Source organism: Mastomys coucha, unplaced genomic scaffold (genome assembly GCF_008632895.1).
Source record: "Mastomys coucha isolate ucsf_1 unplaced genomic scaffold, UCSF_Mcou_1 pScaffold5, whole genome shotgun sequence".
Lineage (NCBI taxonomy): Eukaryota > Metazoa > Chordata > Mammalia > Rodentia > Muridae > Mastomys > Mastomys coucha.
The window spans coordinates 104,230,792-104,253,124 of NW_022196911.1; the positions used below are offsets into that span (position 1 = coordinate 104,230,792).

The following is a 22,333-nucleotide window of genomic DNA, read 5'->3' on the forward strand; positions in this document are numbered from 1 at the left end:
AAGAATTCTAAAGAAAATAAGAATAAAAGATGAGAGCCTGCTGGAGCTCATCCCACAGAAGAAAATCGTTCAGTTTTGCTTTCTATAGAGAGAGCAAAACATTTTCAATAGGGAGATTTTTTTCCCCAGATACTGGAGTGGTAGCTAATTATAGGCAAGTTGCTCCCTAGGGAGTCCTTCTTGGAAGTATGCGGCCCTTCTCTGTGAAAGGGGGGTGCACTTTCAACCTTGCCATCATCCCAGCGATATAGAAACCGTTTTCTTATGTGTAAATCAGCCATACTCTCACCTCTGAGATATCTTCAATCTTCAGTCTCCAAAGGACAAGAGACACGGAAAGCCAACAGCTTGCAAATGAGAGCAGTTATATAGGACATTTGTGTTCTTCAATGAACTAAACAAGGATTAGCATGAAAATTGCCTTGGGCTTCCCAGTGGTGTCACAAGAATTGGGTCCTCCCTGAACATGCAGGAAAGATGGTTTCCTGCCCATGGGAATCCTTACCTCAAACTTCTGCCTGAGTTCCATGTTGCCTTCTTCATCTCCTTCTGGGATGGGCACGTTGTAGTATTCGCCCTCTTCTTGGTTGAGCAACTTGTACCTTCAAGAACAGGAGAAGGGAGGGTAAGGGCCAGTGAGTGGCTCTTTTCCTTCAGCCTCTGCTCAGGCTGTTGGATAGATGCCTCTGCAGATCTACAGATCTGTAGATTTACAGCCAGAGCCCACCGTCGAATGGGGGGCTATAGCCAGCCTGCTCCAGGCTTCTCTCAGCCACCTGGGATATGGCAACATACTGGGTCTCATGGGCTGGCTTCCTTACCATCCACTGGCTGGCATCTTCATCAGCTCTGAGACACCAAAGGAGAGGGAACCCATGAAGTCATTCCGCGTTGTCCGATCCCAGTCCCAGATTTCTACAGACAGTCGCCGGTCTTTGTCTGAAGGTTTTAATTTGCTACAAAGACAAACCCATACGTAATACGTTAAGACATCTCAGTCATAGCATCTTGGGAGACACCAACATGCCCACAGTCTGTGCCTGAAATAATATTTTCAGTTTCCTCCCTGTGCCAACAGGACAGCAGCCCTTCGTACACGCTAGCTGCTACAAAAGCTCTGTCTAGACCAGGAATCAATGAACGCTGACCCCCAACAGCTCACTCTGACTTACCTAAATAAAAATTTTATTAGAACTCAGCTTTGAAACATAAAAATAAAGTTTTATTAGAGCACAGCCTTGGCTATTTGTTTATATATATAATCTATGGCTGCTCTGGCAACAGAGACTACATGACTCACAATGGCTAAAACACAGACTTTCTGCCCTTTGCTGAGCAGCACTCAGTGGCTTCTCTCTGACAGAAAGACATCTTTCCTTCTGGTAATGTTCATAGAGGAAGCATTTCCTAAGTATGTTCCCCTGGGGACCTCTTGTGCTCCCTGGTGTGCACTGTACTCCCTGGTGTGGATTGTGCTCCCTGGTGTGTGTTGTGCTCCCTCATGTGGATTGTGCTCCCTGGTGTGTGCTGTGCTCCCTGGTGCATGCTGTGCTCCCTGGTGCATGCTGTGCTCCCTGGTGTGTGCTGTTCTCCCTCATGTGGATTGTGCTCCCTGGTGTGTGTTATGCTCCCTCGTGTGGATTGTGCTCCCTCGTGTGTGCTGTGCTCCCTCGTGTGTGCTATGCTCCCTCGTGTGTGCTGTGCTCCATGGTGTGTGTTGTGCTCCCTGGTGTGTGCTGTGCTCCCTGGGGTGTGCTGTGCTCCCTGGTGTGTGCTGTGCTCCCTCGTCTGTGCTGTGCTCCATGGTGTGTGCTGTGCTCCATGGTGTGTGTTGTGCTCCCTGGTGTGTGCTGTGCTCCCTGGTGTGTGCTGTGCTCCCTGGTGTGTGCTGTGCTCCCTCGTGTGTGTTGTGCTCCTTAGTGTGTGCTGTGCTCCCTCGTGTGTGCTGTGCTCCCTCGTGTGTGCTGTGCTCCCTCGTGTGTGCTGTGCTCCCTCGTGTGTGCTGTGCTCCCTCGTGTGTGCTGTGCTCCTTCGTGTGGATTGTGCTCCCTGGTGTGTGCTGTACTCCCTGGTGTGTGCTGCGCTCCCTGGTGTGTGCTGTGCTCCCTGGTGTGTGCTGTGCTCCTGGCTGTGCGTGATCAATCCCTCACTACTGACTCTATTCTTTCTTACTATTCTTGCCCTTCTTTCATCTCTGGTTTGGAATTTCTGTCAGTCCTCCAAGATGAAGCTCAAATGTCACCTCCTTCTGGAAAGTGACATTTTTCCTGCTTAGAGGTGAGTCTTTCTTCCTTATTTCTGTAGCCATAGTACTTTCTATACCATGGGTTCCTTAGAGGTGAGTCTTTCTTCCTTATTTCTGTAGCCATAGTACTTTCTACACCATGGGTTCCGTATTTCATGCTGCAAAAATTATTAAATTCTTGCTTCATGCCCTCTCGGAGCTCTTAAGAGGACTAAGCCCATCAGGAGATGGAACACATCTGTTTGTTACAGAGCAGGCGATGATAATAACTCGGGGTTTGCATTCCATAAATTCTGGTAAACCAAGTCACTACCTATCAAACGGAAGTGATGGCAGCAGCTAACTGACAGTAGCCTGGAAAGGTCTTAGGAATGAGGATGTAGATAGAGACATTTGCCACCCCCCAACCTCCACCCCTGCCTATGGGTGGGCAGTATGTGGTACATGAGGGCAGAGCTCAGCCCAGGGCAGGAAGAAGCACTTACAATGTGAAGGACTCATTCCACTGAGGGTTCAGCGTGGAGCGGATGGTTTTGGTTTTCTGTTTGCTCTCATTCTTGGGGTCAGGAATAAGTTTCAGCTTCACATACGGATCCGAAAGCCCATTTGGATCCATAGGGATTAGGTTTTTTGCATCTCGTACTGTGAAGAGAAAAAGAAAAAAAAAATTATAAAAAACACTACTGACTTGATGAGTCAGCACTGGTGCCAACACCATATTGAAGATGGTGGTTATAGCCAGACAGAGTGGAACAAGGCTGCAATTTCAGCACTCGGAAGGCAGAGGTACAAGATTACCCTTGGCCACATAACAAGTTCGAGGCCATCTTGGAACTCAGTTTCAGTCCTTCTCCTGAAAGGAAGATGCTGTCTGGGAGGAGAAGAGATTAATCAGAGGCCCCTGCCACTCAATATGAGGTTGTTCACTACCTTCACTGACAGTCAGTGGGGGTCATGGAGCCCTCAAAGCTCAGTCTCCAGGCTTAGCACCAGCCTAAACTAACAGCATTAACCACATTCCAGGTCCTAATTGAAATGATCAAACCTGGGTCCCACCTCAGGCTATGGAAGCAGAACATACATTTTAAGTGACTTACTAGCTTTCCAGAGGGAAAGGGGACCCTTGCCCCTTTTGGACAATCAGCTGGCTCTGGCCCATGGAGCTACGCATGTGATTCAGTGTCTATAAAGTGTTACCATTCTTCATAAAACCTGGCAGATCACAACCCCAATTGTCTCTTGGAGTCCTTTGAGAAAGGGGCTAAAGTCTCAAAACTCAGAATTAAATTAGAATGATCAAGGGAGGTGGCCCAACAACTGGTATTTAAAAGATCCTAGAACTCACACTAAAGACCAAGCTGGCCTTGAACTCACAGAGATCTGCCTGCCTCTGCCTCCCAAATGCTGGGACTAAAAGCATGCGCCACTACCACCCAGCTAGGAACCACTGGTATTTAAGGTTGGGATTTAGCAGTTCTATCCAATGTACATCAACCATCACCCAGGAGTTCACTCTCAGGGCAGAGTCTTGTGCCCCACCTCAAAATAACAAACTTTGAACCCTCACCTTAACAAGACCCACAGGTGACTGCAGTGTATATTCTGGCCCAAGAAGCAATGACATGGGAATCAACAAATAGTTACAAAGAAAAGCCACTTCCTTCTTACCAAGGAACAAGCTCTCAGATTCAGCTGGTTGTCTAAAGTCACTGCATCTCAGTGCAAGAAGTCATTATCTATGCTGATGATAAAGGTCATGGGTCCGAGACTGCTGCAGTATGTCTCCCTCCCTATCTTCCTGATGAGGCAAATGTCATATCACTAGAGGCCTTTAACTGGTCACTTACTATCTATACACATCCAGCTTCTAATCCATTAGGAGGCTGTCTAATCCAGAGGGTCTCATACTATGGCCCCTGGACCATCACTTACTGAACCAGAATCCCTGGGAAGGTTCAGAGATCTATTTATCAAGCCTTCAGGTGATTCCATGGTATGCAGATGTCAAAAACCAATTTATACCACCAGGGTTATGGTCTGCTACCACAGATCATTAGTGGAGACTGATGACAAAGAACTACAGAAGACATTTTAGAAGTTCCCAGAGCTGGCAGTGGGCAGGAAAGAGAGGAGGGATGGAGACATGCTAAAGAGGTTGGGTCTTTGGACACAGGTGTAGCAGCATGTCACTACAAGCAGACACCGAAGTCAAGCATTGTCTGCACTAGTTTGGTGTCCCATGGAGCGCTGATTCCTGCTGGCTGACAGCCTTATGTCTTTTTTACCCAGCAGCTTTTGTATCAGAATGTGACTGGTCATTGCATTCAAATGGTCTGAGGGAAGTGTGGATCAGGAGAGGTCTGCAAACCACAGAGAAGCAGAGGCTGTCTTTCCCATAGAGCAGCTGGGAATTCTCTCCAAGCATTCCTTCCATAAGATTCTATTTAACCTCACACAGCTTGAGGGCCGACAGAGCACAGGCTATGCAGGCCAAAAGCTCTATCAAACCTACCCTTCACAGTGCAACCCTGAGCCGTCACAGTGTAACCTTGAGCCTTCACGGTGTAACCCTGAGCCTTCACAGTGTAACCCTGAGCCTTCACAGTGTAACCCCGAGTCTTCACAGTGTAACCCTGAGCCTTCACAGTGTAACCCTGAGCCTTCACAGTGTAACCCTGAGCCTTCACGGTGTAACCCTGAGCCTTCACAGTGTAACCCTGAGCCGTCACAGTGTAATCCCGAGCCTTCACAGTGTAACCCCGAGCCTTCACTATAACCCCGAGCCTTCGTGATGTAACCCCAAGCCTTCACAGTGTAACTCTGAGCCTTCACAGTGTAACCTCGAGCCTTCACAGTGTAACCCTGAGCTGTCACAGTGTAACCCCGAGCCTTCACAGTGTAACCCCGAGCCTTCACTATAACCCCGAGCCTTCACAGTGTAACCCTGAGCCATCACAGTGTAACCTCGAGCCTTCACAGTGTAACCCCGAGCCTTCACAGTATAACCCCGAGCCTTCACGGTGTAACCCCAAGCCTTCACAGTGTAACTCTGAGCCTTCACAGTGTAACCCTGAGCCTTCACAGTGTAACCCCAAGCCTTCACAGTGTAACCCTGAGCCTTCGTGGTGTAACCTTGCCCAAGTGCATTTCTTTAACTAGAAAAATGAATAGGGCCTTAATTCTGGTGATATAAACATACAAGGAAAAGGAAATGGAATAATGTATATAAAGCATGTAATATAGCCAGGAAACTTGTAAAGAAGGGAGACTGCACTGTGTGAATGTTCACTGTATCTCAATTTTGTTTTGTTTTTGTTATTTGAGTTAGGATTTCTCTGTGTGGTTGGCTGCTCTGGAACTCACTCTATAGACCAGACTGGCTTCTGACTCATAGATATCCACCTGCCTCTGCCTCCCAAGTGCTGGATTAAAGGTGTGCACCACCACCCGGCTATATTGAACATATTTAAAAATATCATTTTTATTTTCTTTGAGAATTTTATCCATGAGTACAGTGTTTACATCATTTCTAATCTTAATGTCCCTGCTGCAACTCCTCCTGTGTACCCTCTCAAACTCATAACTACCTCCATCCACATTCTCTCTCTCTTTCTCTCTCTCTGTCTCTCTCTCTCTCTCTCTCTCTCTCTCTCTCACACACACACACACACACACACACACACGTACACATGTCCATATAATATAACCTATCGAATCCATTTAATGTTGTGTGTAAGTGTTAAAGTCTGACAACTTGGGACTAAATTATTTATCTTGGGGCTCTTCAGTAGGGAAGACTGACTCTCTGTCTCTTAGAAGCCATTAACTTTCTGTAGCTCTTCATTTAGGGATGGGGCCTGTGAGAGTTTACCCATCTACGTCAGAATATCAACTGGTGTCATCATGCAGGTCTTGTTTAGGTCTTGTTGATGTTCCACAGGTGCATCTTCCTTTCATCTCTCGAAGCCACTGTCTCACAGCAGACATCTGTGCTCTGCCTTATGTTCCAGCCCCTCCTCCTCAGTGTTTCCTGAGCCAGGTACAGTATTTTAGATTTGTCTCCACAAACCATTGGAAAAAATCCGAACAGAGTCAGAGCTCTTCCAGGTCTCAGCCCCTTGAGAATGCACATGAGAATCCAAGGTTTAGTTAATGCAGTACTGGAGGCCTAATCCCCAGTGACACCGAACTCCAGCAGCACGAAGGATAAAAGATGGCTAGGTAAGAATGGGGTTCTCCTGCAAGCAGTGCAAAGGGGTCACAGGCCTCTCTCAACTCTAGAGGGAGAATCTGGAAATGCTTAGTGTCTGACACTGGGGGTTGCAGAAGGTCATATCCCAGAAGGGAATGAAGCCTCTTATCAGGGCCACGGAGAGTTCCAGGTTTCCTCCTGCCAGTCACTTTTATATTTTCCATTCACAGACAGGCAGTGAATGGACTCACTTAAGGCCAGTCTTTTCTGAATGGTGATGAGCTGAGATCTTGATGGGATTTAATACTCTGGTTTCCTGCTGAGATATTATCATCTAAGCTGAAAATAAAAAGAGTTATCAATTCCAAATGTCACTGAAGCAGACAGTGAGTCCAAATTTCAATTTCTTACTGCGGTGGGAAAACAGTGTCCTGTTACTCATTGCAGGCAGGACACGTGAAACTGGGACCAACCTGGGGTCCATCTGCTCAGAATTCAGGATGCCCATGTATGCATTCTGTTCTGCCCATTTGTGGCTATGAATAAGATATCAAACCCATTTGATGGGTTGAGGCTCAGGAATTAGGCTTTTCCAAGGCTTCCCAGGTCAGTTTACAGTGAAGCCGTAGTCAGAAGGTTTGATGTCCTGTGGCAAGTGTCCCAAAAGCACAACTCCAGGAGCACTTCACGCATCACATGCAGACTCTGATCATTACCTATTTTCTTCTTTAAATTTCCTCAAGGTATAGGAAGTGAAAAACCAAGACTTTTGGCTTTAAATAATTCCCATCAAATACAGTGCACTGAAAATCTGTGTGGTGTGTTCTAGCCAGACACAGTGGTGGTGGGTGGCCTGCATTCTCCTGGCTGCAAAGAGGAAATTAAGTGTTGGCATGCCAAGGCTGTTCTAGCTGCCCTCTGCATTACAGTGGAGATAAAAGGAGATGGAGACAGACTAGCTTCCTCATCATGTAACTTAACATGTTTAATGCCAGCTCAGAACCTGCAGAAACCATTTCAAGTGCCACCATCATTCTGTGTCCCCAGTGGTCCTCAAGTGCTGCCATTCTGTGTCCTCAGTGGTTCCTCCCCTACACATTGAAAACACAGTGGGAGGGAATTTCACTCAGCAGTTGTTAGGGGTGTAGAACGTCCCACAGCCCCAGTGACATGTTGAAGGACAGTCTTAGCAAATACCTCATGGCTCCTTTTTTGTCTTAACTCTCTACCAGAACCAGATTGTTTTGATCCACAGAATTAAAACGGAAAAGTAGCAAGTCATGCTACTTTGGTAAATTAACTATAGAGAATGAAATTTCTTGTTTCTTTCCTGTATGTTTTTTTTTTTTCTTTCTGTCTGCCATTGTTTGCTTGTTTTTGAGATAGGGCTAGGGTCTCACTATGCAGACCTGACTGCTCTGGAACTCACTGTGTCAACTAGGCTGACCTTGGCCTTAGAGAGATTAAAGGTGTGAACCACTACCTGGCTCAATTTAAGGAATCTGTCCTGGGAGCTGGGGAGATGGCTTAGCCAGCCAAGTGCATGCTGTACTAGCACAAAGAACTGAGTTCAATCCCCAACACCCATGGAAAAGCGAGGCATGGCAATTACCAGCACTGACAGCAGGCCGCTCACAGCCTTCTATACCTCTAGCGCCAGGGAGATCTGATTCCTCTGATCTCCATGGAAACCTTCACTCCCATATTGACCTCTGACCTCCAGATGAACAAAAAACCCTCCACCCAAGGCCTGCCATGCTAAGTCAGTTCCCAAAGGCAGTCCCCATACCTACAGAGCAGATACACCTCTCCTCTGTGCATAACGTGCAGAATCACTAACGTCACATCGTAGGGTCTGCACAAATGGGTCCAAAGCCCTGTCGAGGAACCATATAAAAAACTGTCTCCTCAAAGCTCATTAACAGTTTTATAGCCATTAAGGGAAGGCTACACTTGTTGGAGAAACCATACTGTGTTGTGGTATTTTGGCCATTTTAGAACAGAAAGTGTATTCTGTCACTTTAGTAGAAATGTAAAATATTAATTATATTCATACTTTTGCCTTTGAGGTGACTGTTCTAGGATTATAGGCTATCAAGCTCAACACTGAGAAAAACCAGCATGGGACAGAGGTTAGATCATTTCTGGATAATGTAAGATATAATTTCCAAATAAAGCATTTTCAAATACGTTTTTGAAGACTGAGATACACCCATGTGAACTACCTGTTTCAGGTGGCTAAGTGAGCCCAGAACGTGTGCATTTTACCTAAGTATTTAGGAGTTAGGAGAGCTCATCAGACTGGGGGATTGGAGCCATGTCCAATGGGAATCAGAGCCCTGAGCATCTACAATGACTAATGTTAATCTTTGGGTTGACAGAGTCTAGAATCATCTGAGAGAGGGGCTTCTGGGCACGCCTATGTGATTATCTTCATTATGTTAATTGAGATGGGAAGACCTGTGGGTGTCACTGTCCCCTGACTGGAACCCTGGACTGTGTTAAAGAAGAGAGGAAATTGGGTACCTGGTTCAAGCTCTGCTGTCTTGACTTCCTACCATGTTGGGTTATCCCTTGAACTGTGAGCTAATAGAAACCCTTTTCTCCTTAAGTGGCTTTTGCCAGAATATTTTGTCATAGTACCAGGAAAAGAAATTAAGACAGTGCCCCAGACAAATAAATGGAGCACCAGCCTCAGCCACAGGCCAGTGATGTTGCCCAGGTCCTTATGGACATGGGTAAAGTAGAGGCAAGGACTTGGGCAAGCTGGTAGCAGTGACATCACCAGGCTCTCTCTGATAGAAGTATGTTGCTCTGCCAGAGACCTGAGTCCTATGAGAGTTTAATGAAGGCTGAGGAATGTTTAGGGATCAGTCAGATACAAGCTGCTGGAATGGCTGCTACTGGTTTGTTTAGCTTCCCATGGGCAGTGTGACTGAGACCCCATGCAGGAGTTAAATATTTGCCTGTCACCATTAGCTTCTTGGCTTCAGACAAGTTTTCCAGTGCCTCGGACAATTTATCTGTAAAGTTGGCCCATGATGTTGCCCATCATAGGGGCTGACTGTGAAAACTAAATGCTTTGATACATGTAAAATGTTGCAAAGAACACCTGGACTAAAGACAGTGGTACCTGGTGTCACACTGCTACTGTTACTAATGGGAGTGCTGAAGCTAAGTCAGCATTTACTGTCTGCATCACTGTCACCATGGCTACTGTTGCTACCAGCACCCCCCAGTCCAGCTCCAGGAAACCAGGGGTGAAAGGATGAAGAAACAAAGTATATTGGAGCTGGTGAGATAGCTCAATCCATACTGTGAGGGTAAGGCCCCAAGACTGGTTCCTGCAGAACCCATGTGAGGCATGGTGAGGTGTGCTTACAAACCCTAGTGCTATGGAGGGAGAGACAGGAGGACGCCTGGGTCTTGCCAGCCCAGCTTACACTGTGAGTCTCAGACCAATGAGAGGGTTTTCCTCAGAGAGAATGGTAGATGTAGCCTCTGGAATGATACCCAAAGTTGACCTCTGGCCTCTGCATATACATGTACACACATTATACACATGCATAGGCATGTATACCTCTACTCCTAAATATAGTAAAGAGACAGACATATAGTCCTGGAATTTCCAGACCACAGGGTAAAGCTGGAATACTCATCTCCCGAGTGTTCCAAAATAGTATAAGATTAAAAAAAAATCAATGCAATCCTTAATCCAGCAGAGAATGTTCCAGTGGCCTCTTAGTTCAGAGACTCTGTGCAGTGTGAATTATGAAGTACAAATGATGAAACCACCATTCATGAATATATAGCTAATGTGGAGGCTAGATACAGGCCAACACTACAGAATGTACCCAGCATGCTTCCCCATTCTACCTCCTGGTATCCCCGTGGATTTCAAACGCACTCCAGGGTTGCCAGGGGGTACTGTGGCTGGGAACAGGTCAGAGGAGGAGCACACAGAGGCTCTGGCAGATCCATCCACACACACACAAACTAGGGGCTTTGTGGAATACACAGCTGCATCCTCTTGCCTGCAGCCTGGATGTGTCAGCACTGACCGGCAGTAACCTTGCCCATTCAGGGTTCAGAGCTACAGAGGGACATTGTTTGACTATGCACAAAAATCAACTGCCTCCAAGTTCAATGACAAGTCAGCCCTATATTTAAATGATCTGTTTTGCTTTGGAAAATAATTCTCTATTTTTGCTGCTTTTTCCCTTCTGAGAGCACCCTTGTTCATGGCTTCTGCTTACAAGCCAACAGAAAGGACAAAGACTCAAGCTACAGGCTCACTGTAAAAGCCAGGGTTGTTCTCTAGAAGCTGACCTGGCGGCAGCCTCCCATAGTCATCCCTGCCCAACAGTTGAAAACAAGAATAAGCAAATTCTATAACCCAATTGTTGCTATGTGTAAGCAAAAGTCGTGTTCTCTGACACAGCAGAAAAACAAAAGCAAGTTTTCTTTGCTTGAGGTGACCAACAGCAAATGATAGGAATTCGAGATTTCAGAGGGTGGGAGTGGGCACATGAATGCAGAAAATGGTGAGGTTTAGTGTCCAAGGCCCACAGAGCCTGGGGTCACATGACAACAGGTGAGCTGTAACCACCAAATCCATGCACCACGTCTTTGTAACATAGAAGATATTCAGGAAATTAGCTATTCCAATGACGACCAGACGCTAGACTATCCTTTCAAAAGCTGTGGACCTACAAACTGATTTCTTATGAAAATATGATCACATTTGAATGTAAATTTAATACCAGAGAAACTAGATGGGATTTCAGAGCTTAGGCAGAGCTGTGTGTAAGAGAGAAGAGGAGGAGGGAGAGGGGGATGGGAGAAAGGGAATGAGGGAAGAGGGAGATAGAAGAGAAGGAGAGAGATTGCGCGCACCAGAGATTGCGCGAGAGAGCGCATGCACTTTACTTCTCCACAGAGCCATGTGGTACTGAGACTGAGGGTGGATGAAGATCCTTGGTCCTCTGGTATCCAAGAAGACAATAAACATCATGGTGGTAATGGTGGCAACATTTTTAGAGAGATTACTAAGTGGTTGCCACTGTTTTGAGCTCATTACAATAGTGAGGAGCTGTGCTGGTGGGACCCAAGGGTGGACAAAAGGCTGAATAATGTGCTCACCACATAAAGCTAATGATGAGCCTGTAATCTTTTAGACCCCAAGAGTCACTTGTCTCAGAATAGACATAGTCCCAGAGAAGAGGCAATGAAACTGGCCTTAGCTAAGATGAGGTGAGGGGTGAGAGACGAGACCGAATACCCTTCCTTTGAGAGGTGGGTGACAGTGGTCAGAGCACAGAGGACCAAATGAACACACAACAGGATCAGGGTCAATCCAGGGCTGTACCTGGATGAATGGGAAAGGGTATAGGCTGCGTAATGCCTTGAAATTGGCAAAAGGGACTCTAGTTCCTGACTTAAAGTTGTGACCCTAGTGGCTTCTGGGGTTCAATTGCCAAACTGACAGGGTGTTCAGGATCCAAGTGGTCTCTGTAGTGTCTGCCTCAGAACCAACAGCTCAGGGACTGAATTAATAATGACCCTGGTTTCACCAAGACATGACACGGATTAAGAGCATTCAGTGGCTTTGATAGCAGAGAGGTCACAGGGGAAGCCCTAGCCACTCTTGAAAAGACTTGGTTCCCCATAGACAAGCAGTGTCTGGAAGACACAGGGTGGGGGAAGGGAAGATACTAGAGGGCTAGTATGTGCTTGCATCATAAACATGGAGGGAGGTGGAGACAGGAGGATCCCTGGGGCTTATAGGCAGGCAGTCTAGCCAACTGGTGAGCTACAGGACAGTGAGAGACCCTGACTCAAAAAATAAGGCGGGGGCATGCACACCCCATCCCCATGCCTTCATGTGCCTTTGTGCCTCCTCCTTTAAGCACCTGATCTGGCCATGACCTGTATCCACAGGGCAAATCTCCCTGCAATAGCCACACCCACCCTTCAGCTCCACCTAGGAACCATTAAACAAGCAGTGAGCAAGGTTAGGCACCAATGGGGTCATTCTTTATACTGTAAGGCACTCCAGAAACAGGGACGTGTGGCCAGGAGTACTGGGAGGCAAAAGCTGACCTGTCCAGGTAATAAATCTGTGTGCTTACATAACTGACTGCGAAGTTCAAAATCATCCCAACTGGACAATGGACGGGATCAGGAGGGAAAGAGAACGGCAAGCTTGGCACATGAGTGGCTCCAGGACACCACAGGGCCCTCAGCTTTCTCCAAGCCCAGCTTTCCCGGCATGATGCTGGGAAGAACATGCCGTTCTTGTGGCCTGTTTGCGCCTTTACTTTGGGCTTCGTCGGTTGATGCTGAGAAGGAGAAACTGTCTCTAAAGGTCTGCCAGTTCCAGCACGGAGCTGTGAGCCAGTTCCCTGCCAGGAGACAGAACTCCTCGCAAATGCTGTTGGGGAAACCGGTGGAGTGACAGATTGCTTCCGGAACAGGATTTGCTGAATGCCCTTCCCACGTGATGCTTTGGGGGTTGGTCCAGCTGTCTAGCAATAAGGCAAGGTTCCTGGTTCGGAGACTCTGACTCAGCCTCGCAAATGGTACAGAGAGGCTGAGCCGTGATGCAACTGGGGCGTGTCAGAGGTGATGGTGGACACATCGTAGTGGGACCCTGTGGCAGAACCAACCACAAAGCTATGGGCCACCAAGTGTGTACAGGAAGCTCCAGCAGAGGGAAGCATCTAGCAGGTTCCAGTTGATACACATAGGAGGTTCTCAGGCTACAATCCCTGAGGTATGCAGGCTTTAACTTAAGGTAGCAAGGCACTCTGAGATGCTCTCCATCTTCTCTGTGTGTTTGTGTGTGCAGAGTGTGGAAGACAGGCTTGGCTGTTGGTCCTCAGATGCCATCAAGCTTGCCATCTTGAGACGGGGTTTCTCCTTGGCCTGGTGCTCACAAAATAAGCTAGGCTGGCCGGCCAGTGAGTCTCAGGGATCCGCTTGTATCAATGCCCCCCCCTCCTCCCCAGCACTGAGACTATAAGCACATGCCCCCCCTTTTTTAATCCTGAAGGTTCTGGGGGATTAGACTCAGGTCCTCATGCTTGCACACTGTCCTCTTGGCTCATTCTGTGTCTCCCTAAATCACAAATGTCTTAATGCAAACTCTCTATGGCATTTGAAGACACTCTTAGGCCCTAGCTGAAGGATATCCATAAAGTGCACAGACCAGCTCCCTCAGGACTGTGATAGCTGGTTTCTCTCTTCACATTGTGGCATTGTGTAGAGCACATTATCCTCCCAGGTTGGTCTCCCTCTGCCTGGTGGATGGGAAGAGTGTCACACTATGGTCTAAATGCTTGTGACTCCCCACCTAGTTAATACGCTCTAATTTCTAGTCCCCAGGTGATGGTACTAAGAGGTGGAGTTCAGAGAGGTGATTAGGTCAGGAGGATGGGCCCCTCATCAATGAGATTTGCGCCCTTATAAAGTAGGTTTTAGGGAGCTTGCTAGCTTTTCCCAGCATGTGAGGACCCAATGAGAAGGCTTTATTTCAGGATCAAGAAATGGGTTCTCAGTGAATATGGCAGCTGCCATTGCCTTGAACTTGATATTCCCAGTCTGAGTCACAAATTCCTGATGTATATAAGCTACGGTACCATGTTACAGAGGCCTGAGGGGAGCAAAGCTACCTGGGACCCAGACAATGGGGAACAAGAACCTGCTGGATCTTGGGCTTGGGGTATTGGGTAGGAACTGCAAATGAGGGCGCTGGTCCTGGGTGGTCATGTCCCATTCTCATTAGTGTGAACATGAGTCCTCCATGAACTGACATCCAGGAACAATCAACTCTGTCCAGCACGAAGAGGCAAGTGATTATCCAAGCAAGTGACAAGGCAGAGTTGACACTCTATAGAGGAATGCATTGGACTGTGTGGTCTGAGGCAGGAAGAGATGACATTCTCCTCCCAGGAACGGAGGACCACTGAGAGATTTCTCATCAGCACTCCAGTGGCATTTGAACAGTGGCACTGAACTCTGTGCCTTTAGGGTTCTGATCTTGAAATTAAAAAAAGAATGGGCTAATAACTAGAGTATCTCACTATTTACTTCAACAAATACTTTTTTATTTGTTTTATTTTTATTTTGGATTTTTTTTTTGAGACATAAGCTTGCTAAATAGCCTAGGCTGGCCTTGAACCCACCATCCTCCTACTCTGCCTTCCCATGGCTGGGTTTACAAGCAGGTATGAACATGTCATGCTGTTTCGAGATTTTGACTTAAATCTTAAGCACGCTCCATCCTCTGATTTGCCAAGCCCATAGAGGTATAACTTTGGAGCCGACACTGGTTTCGATTCACCAGTTAAGGGAGTTAAATGTTTTATTCCACCCAACCTGTCATATGCAGGACTTACATATAATTCCCAAAGACTCACAAGTTGTTTTCCTTGCTACTGGTTGGAACATCTACCACAGAGCACAGCTGCTTGCTATGTATGCAGAAGTTACTGCTACACACAGGAGTCTCTATACAACCCTTGCCCTGTGATTCTGGGTTCATGCTGCCCCCTCCCGGGGCGTATCCTACCTAGTGCACAACCCTATACCCACCTCATTTCCATTTGTCCCTACTGTGGAAAAACAACCCTGTTCTCTGGTTTTCCAGCCTCCTGCTAGCCCTACCTATCAGATCTCTGCAGAGTGACAGAAACATGGGGACAGGGACCAAACACTTCCTCCCCAGGCATCTCCCTAGGATCAACACAGGGCAAAGCAAAAGCCATGCAGGCTAGATTCTTGGCTGACAGAAACTGGAGTGGGCAAGGCCTTTCAAGACTCTCGCATTGTGCTGCAGTTCACAAAGCGTCCATTTGGAGGGACTCCAACACAAGGGAAAAACCCAACAGGCCTTTTCCAAGGAGACTAAGTTTGGGCTGAAAAGAGCCAAGTGCTTTCCCAGAAGACATCAAATGATTTGAAGAGTCTCAGAGGGCTCTAAGACTAAGGGACATGAGATGCATTGTTCGTTTTCAGGAAAAAAATATGCCATGCAGGGCCATTTGCTCTAAGTTTCTAGGGCAATCATTACATGTGGAACTTTGCTGGGTTTCACGAAATGAGATGCAAAAACATCTTCAGCAAAGAACAATTGTAGATTAGGCATCAACAGACAAGACTTGGGTCACTTGGCGGGTCTCGGCTGTCTGGTTTGCTCTAATCACACTGCACCAAGCTTGCTGATGCTGTCTGTGGTCACGAGCCCAGACTCTGATCTGATCTTCTTTGTGCTAATAAACAATGACTCACAAATTCTATGATCTTAATTTCCTTATTGCCAGAGTCAAGGGCAAGAGGAATGCACAACGCTGAGAACACACCCACTCAAGCCACCGCCTCTCCACCTTGCGTGACCACAAACCTCAATTCAAGGACTTTAGAAGTCCCTTGTTTAAAGACACATTCACAGAATGTTCGACTGTTTAAACTACTTTTTCATAAGGGTGGATGTCTGCCCCAGTAAACCCAGTGCCCCCAAGTGGTGGGCCAGCACCTACTCAATCAAAGTCAGCTAAACAAAGAATTAATGAGTGTCACTACACAGTTCATGCTTGTTTCCTCCCTCCTTCCCTCTCTCTCTCTCTTTCTCTCTCTCTCTCTCCCTTTCCCTCTCTTCCCCTTTCTTCCCACTCTGTCTCCTTTCTTACTATATAGCTCTGTTTCCCTTTTAACATAGCCTCTTCTTGAATATCCTAAGTGCTTGGATAATATATATGTTATCTGCTAATATTCTATAATTCCAAAGGAGATGATTATGAAAAATATTTGCTAGTTATGGGAAACGGAGAAGATCTGCACATAAACACAGGGAGGTATTGATTTTAATAAATAATTACTTCTCATTGTAGGAGCAATGCATAGTCATCATAAAATAATTTAAATGCATAAAGGAGAAAATTAAAAGCAAATGCACTTTCACCAAAACAGAGGATTGATGTCGACATATTGTTATGTTGACTGAGGATCATTCTCCTGTAAAGACATCTATAGTGTAATATTAATCATCTGATTATAACGTTGGGGATAAAGCCCAGGGCTTTGGTTATACGAGGTAAGCACATTATCATTGAGCTATATCTCTAGCCTGCAATATTTATTTTTATAGAATTCATATAATTTTATGGTAGTTAAAAATTCCATCTTAATAAAAGTTAACAAAGTAATTTTTAAAAAGCAAACTTTTTAATGCCCAGCATTCTATTTTGTAGCAAAGATTTTAAAATATGTTCAGTTTGGACATTACACAGTTTAAAAATTCCCCATCTTTGTATATAACATAACAACTGACTGTCTTCATACATAAATTTCTGCTTTTCTTCTTGAGCTGCACTCTTAGGAGCAGAGTAAAAGATATAAAAGCCCTTGCCAAACGGCTCCCCCAAAAGTTGTATCAAAGTCCTACCAAAAAAATTATATTAAGGATAAAGTAAGAAAAATAAAGAATAATGTTGTAAGTTTGACTCTTTTGATTTTTTTTTTTTTGAGGCTTAACAGTCTTTCTCTATAGTCATTGAGCCATGTGATATTCTTTTTCTATGACTTAATTCTCAATTCCTTTAAGGCAGTAAACAGGTTTCTTATTGGCCAGCGGGAGTGTACGGATGCACATGGCAGTGGTCCTTCTCCATGTTTGCCACACTCTGTGTTTAGATTTAACTCCGTGTGCTTCTAGAAACACAGGAGCCTAACTCTCACACAGTCAGAGCTACCAACATGTTTTTTTTTTTTTTCTTTTCTTCCATTTCTTTTAGGCTTAGGAAATCCTTGCCCTTTGTGAGGGTAGTTAAGTATTTGCCTGATATATATATATATATATATATATCAGGGAGCAGAAGGCAGCTGGTCACGCGGCATCTGCAGCCAGGAAGCAGAGGGAGATGAACGCAGTGCTCTGGCTCATGTTCTCCTTTTTCTTTGGTTCAGTACACCGCTTTCACTTTAGTTTATGAGACAATCTCTCACTGAAGCTGGGCTCACTGATTTGACCCGGCTGATTGGCTACCTCCTACCCACATGTCTCTATTGACCCAGCTGATTGGCTATCTCCTACCCACATGTCTCTGTTGACCCAGTGATTGGCTACCTCCTTGTCTCTGCTTCTCCAGTGCTTGGATAACAGGCATGAGTCATTCATGGTACCTGGCTCTTTAGTGGGTGTGGAGGACCAGAATTTAGGTCCTCAGGCTTGCACAGTAAGCACTTTAGGGACCGAGTCATCTCCGCTGCAACAGTCCAGCACTCCCTTGAAAGTCCCCACTCAATGACTGCTTCTTTGCAAACGCCATCACCCCTCTGCCTCCTTGGTACTGTATTTTTAGTCTTTGGCTACACTCTACTTTGTTTGTATTTATAATTCCCATAACGGTAGAAGACATAAATGATGTGTGTATTCTATTGCTCACCTTAGAGATCCATGCCAAACATTCTTACCCAGCCTTTCTCTGACTATAAAAGCAAAGAATGAGACCGTGTCTTCGGCCAACTCCCACGCCCCCATGATCAAGAAGAATCCATAATGCTGTGTTCTAAATCCGTGCTACCTTCTATTCTAATCCCTGGTCCTGTGCCTATGAAATTACCTAGAATCTGGGATCTCTAATCATGTTATAACTGTATATGATTTGACTTCTGCTGTGCTGGTCTTTTCATTTACTTCATCTTGCCACCCTCTTTAGTGTGCCTTCAGCCAGCTCTGGTTTTCTCTCTTGCAGCTCCGGTGATTCTGAGGGAGAGGTGTTTGTTTCTCAGTGTTCTGAGTTCCCTGGTTGCACATTTCTTCTATTGGTCCTCCTATGGTAGAGTATAGGCTTTTATTTTGACTTCTTTGTACACATGCATCTGGTTAGGTACCATGGCTTTCTGTTCAATTCTCCTACTTTACCCTGGGATTAAGCAATCATTCTCGATGGTCCTCTATCTCATCCTGCTCTCGGCCTTTCATGTGCACTCTTTGCATCACCATAGTTTCCTCGAGTTGCCTGCATCCCTCGGTTTCTCTGGCAGCTCTGACAGCTTTCTCATACTTTCTCTTTGGACTTTTGTTTCGAGTGTTGAAATCTACTTTCTTTGCTGACATTTAAGTTTATCTGTCTCCCTTCATCTTATCTGCCTCCATGTGCAGCAATTCATCATTCAACAATCAAACAAGAACAAAAAACCCTTTTTATCTGCTTTCTCTATATATCTTTTTATTCAAATTGCTTAATGTCCTTGTTTTACAGAGATTGCATATTCTTGTTTTCTACTAAAATTTATATGGAAATTTTCAAATATGTTTTGATAGTATATTCTTTCAGCAATTTCAGCAGAGCTTGTGTGCTCTGCTGGTCTCTTCTCTTTATCACCCCCACCTATAGATAGTACAGATTAATTTTATTTAAGGAGTTATTTTCTATTCATGTTTGTGCTTTTGTGTGAGTATATGTCACATCTACGCAGGCACCCACGGGGGTCAGAGGAGGACATCAGATTCCCTAGAGCTGGAGATACAAGCAGTTGTGAGGTGCCAAATGCAGGTGCTGGGAAGAGAGCTCAGGAGAGCTCTGGAGAGCAGGAGACACTCAGAACTACTGAGCTATCTCCCCAGCCTTATAACTCAATATACGTTAAATGGGCCATCTATTATGTGTATGTTTTCTTTTCTGCTCGCCCTTAAATGAGGGAAGCTTTATAAGGCTTGGTGTCCACATTCATATACCAGGTCAGCTCTGATCTTGTTACTAAGGTTTGGCTATTCCCAGAATTCCACTGTCCGAGAGGTTGTCACCTACAGATGTAATCTGCTAAAGTCAGCCCTTTTGTTTTTCCTTTATAAGTTAAAATCTACTTGTAGATTATACAGAAGTGAGGATTTTGGTCCTTGAGTTAAGCAAACCTCCATAGTGAAGGGCACCTTTCAAATACCATTAATACTCGACTTTGGGGACTATATTTCCAACATGTAAATTCTGAAGGACACATTCAGACCACATCACTTGGGAATCTTGGAAAGAAGAAAGCAAGGTTCTTCTTGGAGAATCAATAGACTCCTCCATCTCTGAGTGCTGGGTCAGAGCACAGCTTCTCCAAGTTCCTCGAAGGAGACCCAGGGTCCCAAAGACTCTAAAGCTTTCAAGACCAGGCTGTTCCTGGCATAAATATATTCAGACAAGAAGAGGCTCCAAGGCAAACACCGTCAATGCCTGAGTCTGGCCCACAGGGAAGTGCCCAGGCATTTAACTGAGTGCTTTTAACCAGGCATATAGAAGTCTCTATCTTGTATGTGTTACCTCGATCTCATTTGATCACCGAATAGAAGATGTGGTGAGAAAGCCAGCCTGGGGGAGGGAACACCCTGCAGGTCCAAAGGACCGACTGACTGATGAAGCTTGCTTGGGTCACCTGAGCACCCCCTTGCCATTCCTATCCCCAGCACACACAATCCACGACATGCTCCTTCCCATGTCGGTTCTCCTCCCTAGCTCTGAGCCCACACTCCTGCAGGTCAGCCGGAACCTTCATCTCTGTTCACATGGAAATCCCCAGAGAACAGAATAGAAATGTCCTTCTTGAAATCATCCTCTCACTCCATGTCTGCACCTTGTAAACTTCCTCAGATCACCTAAGCCTCCGCTTCCTCAAGGGTGACATAAAGAGAATGGGCGTCTCGCTCAATAGGGCATCCTAAAGTAGTGAAATTATGCAAAAGAAAAGAAACCAACTGGACAGACTTCTTGTCACAATATGAACATTTAATCGCTCTTAACTTTGTTATTAATATTATTGGCATGACCTGAGGAAACTCTCAGCATCATGTAGACATACCTTGCACACTTTACTACCAGATGCCAGACACCATTTTAAGCTTAAGGATTCCAAAGTCAGTGAGGTTTGCACAGTACTAATGCTTCAATGAATACAACTGTTCCCTCCGGATCTGGTGTGTATAACTGGATGCCACCCCTTGTACACAACTCGATTGTCTCCAGTGACATCAGCGCTGACAGAGTCTCAGCACAGCCTCTTATCTCCCTCTACCATAGCAGGGCATTCCCATTACCTTTGGAACCTGTCTCCAACTGAACCACGAATCACCCTTGTTTCTTGATCCCTGCTAGCATTACTAGCACAACATTTTGGTCCCTCTTGGGGACAGGGAGTGATGGGGCAGGTGGCTTTGGGATTCTGCTCTTGGGCTGAGGCTGGGGTGGCATCTCCAGACCTCAAGACTCTGGTGACTTTAGGGCACTCTGCCTCACTATAGGAGATTCTGAACATCACTCAGGCATTGCCCACTCAAAACTGGGGAGAACCTCGCCTCCTCCCATGCTTCAAACCCTAGACCAGTAAAACCACAAACAGATAGAGCACAAGCACACCACTGTAATAAACACTGGAAAGCTACCCAGTCCCATGATGGCCAGTGCTAGAAGAAGGATGCTGAAGGGAGGGTGGCTTTATTTGGTTCTCAGGCCCCAGAGGAAAAGGCTCATGCTCTCTGCTGTGTGACTGGTCTCCTCACCATCTCCCCTAAAGCTGGAGAGGATGAGGGCATCAACAGTGAGACACAGTGAGAACAGGAACTTGGTTGGCTGACCTGCCTCCCTCCACAGAGTCCTCTCCCCTTGATCAAGATGGATTGAGCCGAGTAACCATCCAGGGAGCGGAAGCCCCTCCCGCATCCACATCCACCCCCTGGTCTGATTACTTCCCCTTCATCTGTGCTTAAAATAGACCACACCAAACCGAAATAACCTAGGAGATTAAATTAAATTAAATTAAATTGGTCCTGGCTCCTAGGCATTTGCTAATAAAATCATAAGCATTTGATGCACGTGGCAGACAAAGACAAAATGCTTGCTGGTTCCCCCAGCTCCAACCTGAAGAAGCTGCCTGCTTAAGGGGAAATGTTACTAAAGTTAATCTTCCTCCATTACCCTAGTGAAGAGAGGTACCTTTCAAGCTGGTAACATGCAGAGGTCTCTCTTTGCTGGTTTGCGGTAGGAATATCACTTCTGATGGGCTTTTCTGGGCATCCTCACTACCAATGCTCTGCCCAAGCCTAAGTATTCCAGGAACAACCCACTACTTGTTGGTGTTGTACACCTGCAATGTGTGTAGGGCCTCTCATGTACACTGGCAGAAATAACCCACTGCTCTCTCCATGGCTGCCCTTACCAGCTGCAGTACCAAGAACTCCCTGTGCAAGGTCACTTGCAGGTAGTGATCTGAGGAATACACTCATGAAGACTTACAGAGAACGTGTGGGTGCAATGCACCGCTACTTACTCCTCTCCAGAACACCATGGTCTTTGGGGAGAGAGACAGAATCGTGTCTCTGTACCTGTTCTCCACTGCCATCATTAACCTGTGACTGGAAAGCTGAATGTAAATGTCAAATAGACAATGTCAGGGCTAAGAGACCTTTACTGGAAAAGCCTCTACGGCCTCGAGCCCAGTTGGAAAAAGAATCCTGGACATTCTTACCTGTGTGATCTCTCTCCCTGACAGGGCTTATCTGCCAATGCCTTAGAGCACAGCAGCCATGTTCACCAACCCTAATGAAAGGTAATGCTGAGAATGAGGGGAAATGCTTAGGGCTGAGAGGTTTGGAGGTAAAACAGTATGTGTGTGCGCATGCACATGTGTCTGCATGTGCACACACAAAAGCCTGGACATGCCTATGTAGGGGCCAGAGATCAACATCAGGTGTCTTCTATCACTCTTCATCTTATTTTTTTGAGACAGAGTCTCTGACTGAACTCAGAGTTCTCCAATTGACTATACTGGCTGGACAGTAAGCCCTAGAGACCCTCTTGTCTCCCTGCTCCCATCTCCACCACACACACATACACACACACACACACACACACACA

General features: G+C 46.0%; 1 protein-coding gene across 2 annotated transcripts in view; it reads right to left on the reverse strand.

The window, feature by feature from the left end:
- Prkca (protein kinase C alpha) overlaps positions 1 to 22,333 on the reverse strand; it is a 412,947-nt gene that overhangs the window by 81,352 nt on the left and 309,262 nt on the right. For both annotated transcript variants that reach the window (XM_031350714.1, XM_031350715.1), the window contains exons 6-8: positions 2,731 to 2,887; positions 822 to 956; positions 506 to 602 (exon numbers count right to left, since the gene is read on the reverse strand). In XM_031350714.1, the coding sequence (XP_031206574.1) occupies positions 506 to 602; positions 822 to 956; positions 2,731 to 2,887 (389 nt within the window). The remainder of the gene's footprint in view (positions 1 to 505; positions 603 to 821; positions 957 to 2,730; positions 2,888 to 22,333) is intronic.